The sequence below is a fragment of the Hermetia illucens genome, chromosome 2, assembly GCF_905115235.1.
Source record: "Hermetia illucens chromosome 2, iHerIll2.2.curated.20191125, whole genome shotgun sequence".
NCBI classification, from domain to species: domain Eukaryota; kingdom Metazoa; phylum Arthropoda; class Insecta; order Diptera; family Stratiomyidae; genus Hermetia; species Hermetia illucens.
This window is the reverse complement of record NC_051850.1, coordinates 56286227-56288068: the sequence shown is the minus strand read 5'-3', so window position 1 is coordinate 56288068 and position 1842 is coordinate 56286227. Positions and strand designations below refer to the sequence as shown.

The following is a 1842-nucleotide window of genomic DNA, read 5'->3' as shown; positions in this document are numbered from 1 at the left end:
TCTGGCACCGTCCACCGCGGGTAGTGCGATAGTAGTAACTGGCGTTCTTTGAAAGGCTGCGAGCACCGCTTCTACGTGCCTCAATGCAGTTCAAATTGTAAATTACCTGCGAGTGCAATTGAAGGCTCTTTCGCGATTGCCCAAGTTTTAAAGTCAAGAACAATTATAGTATTTTATCGGTGCACGGAGAGGATCGCGCACGTCAGATAGATGGGATGGAGGCAGGCCCATCCATGTATAAATACGACACCTTCCAAATCGGTTAAGCAGATCAGTTGAGATTCTAGAGGAGTACAATACCGAAAATGAAGCTGTTCGTCTGTTTGCTAGCGTTCGTAGCCGTGGCATCGGCAGGATATATCGGAGGATACAGTGGTGGAGGTTGGCGAAGCGGAGGTAGTGGCTGGAACACTGGAGGCGGCGGCTGGAACAATGGTTGGAACGGTGGATACGGAGGAGGCAGCGGTTGGACTGGCACTGGCGTTGGAGGCTGGCGGGGAGGATACAGCAACTTAGGAACCGGTAGCGGGTGGAAACTTGGCGGTGGAGGATGGCAAGGCAGCGGCGGCTGGAGGTCAGGTGGCGGAGGATGGCAAGGTGGACTTGGAGGCGGTAGTGGATGGAAGGCCGGAGGAGGAGGTTGGCAAGGAGGATGGAATGGCGGAAGTGGATGGAATGGCGGCAGTGGTTGGAATGGTGGAGGATCTGGAAGCGGATGGAAGGGTGGCTACGGCAGTGGTAGTGGTTGGTGGTAATTCATAAAATCTTAATAAAATCCTGGTGTCGTCTGTAAATAATGTACATTTTGTAAAAAATAGAAATATTTGTAAACTTTTTATCATTAATCCGCTGTTTGATTAATCAATTCTTATGCGGTATCGTCATCATCCTGAAAATTGTTTGAACCGATAACTCAGATTTTGGTTAGATTGGATAGTAATATTTACAGTTTAGCTAATTGAGTGAATTGTTTTCTGTGATAAGAAAAAGGGTATTTTGTTCTATCAATTGACAAAATTGAAAACTTCGTTACAGGAGTCCTTGTGAAATAGAACGTTAGTGATTTCTTGGACAACAATTAGCAGAAACCACAAAATAATGAGACTCAGCATGTGGGCAAGACCTGTGATATGTAGAATGTTATGATGGGAAAAACACTGGTTAACGCAGGAGATTTAAATTTTTATTCTGAGCCAAATCGGAAACTATAATCGAGAATATATTAAAGAGTGACTATAGTTGAAGGTACTCTAATACTTTTTTTTTAAACTTTCATGTGGATTAGCGGTACTTACTAGCATATTATGTATCCATATAAATAAAGTGGGGAAAAGCATATTTCAACAAAAAAGAGGAGAAGTTCACCTCACCTCGGATAGGAACTGACTTCACACCGCAGACCCTTTGCTATCGAAAACGGACTCTGATTGGATTCTCGAATGTGCACACACCCCAACAACAGTATCGAGTCAGAATGCTTGCTTCCTCCCGCCTCGAGCGTGAATTCCAACGGCATGAGGTAGATATTTTGCGCGTAACCGAAGTAAGACGGTGGGACTCTGGAGAGTACTCCTCCCCTCCCCCTCCCCGGAAAGCGAAGTGGTAGCACAGAAGAATCTAGTGTCAGGATGTTACTAACGGCTACGGGGAGTCACGCTCTCTCCACCTAGGAGCCAATTTATGGCTGGATTCTAGTGAAAGATTCCGGTCCAGGTTGAGGAGCAGGAGAGGAGACTTTCGATGTAGTGAAGAAGGATGCTTTCTACAAGCCATTAAACCCAGTTCAGGAAAGATTCCCTAAACTTGAAATTCTGATCGTGATGGGTTATCTGAATACACAGA

General features: G+C 45.4%; 1 protein-coding gene across 1 annotated transcript; it reads left to right on the top strand.

Annotated features, from left to right (window-relative positions):
• Nucleotides 1-305: 305 nt before the first annotated feature.
• LOC119648430 (glycine-rich cell wall structural protein 1.0-like) lies at nucleotides 306-1060 on the top strand. Its single transcript, XM_038050184.1, has 2 exons — nucleotides 306-751; nucleotides 1036-1060. The coding sequence occupies exons 1-2, from the start codon at nucleotides 306-308 to the stop codon at nucleotides 1058-1060; spliced, it is 471 nt and encodes a 156-aa protein (XP_037906112.1).
• The last annotated feature ends 782 nt before the right edge of the window (nucleotides 1061-1842 follow it).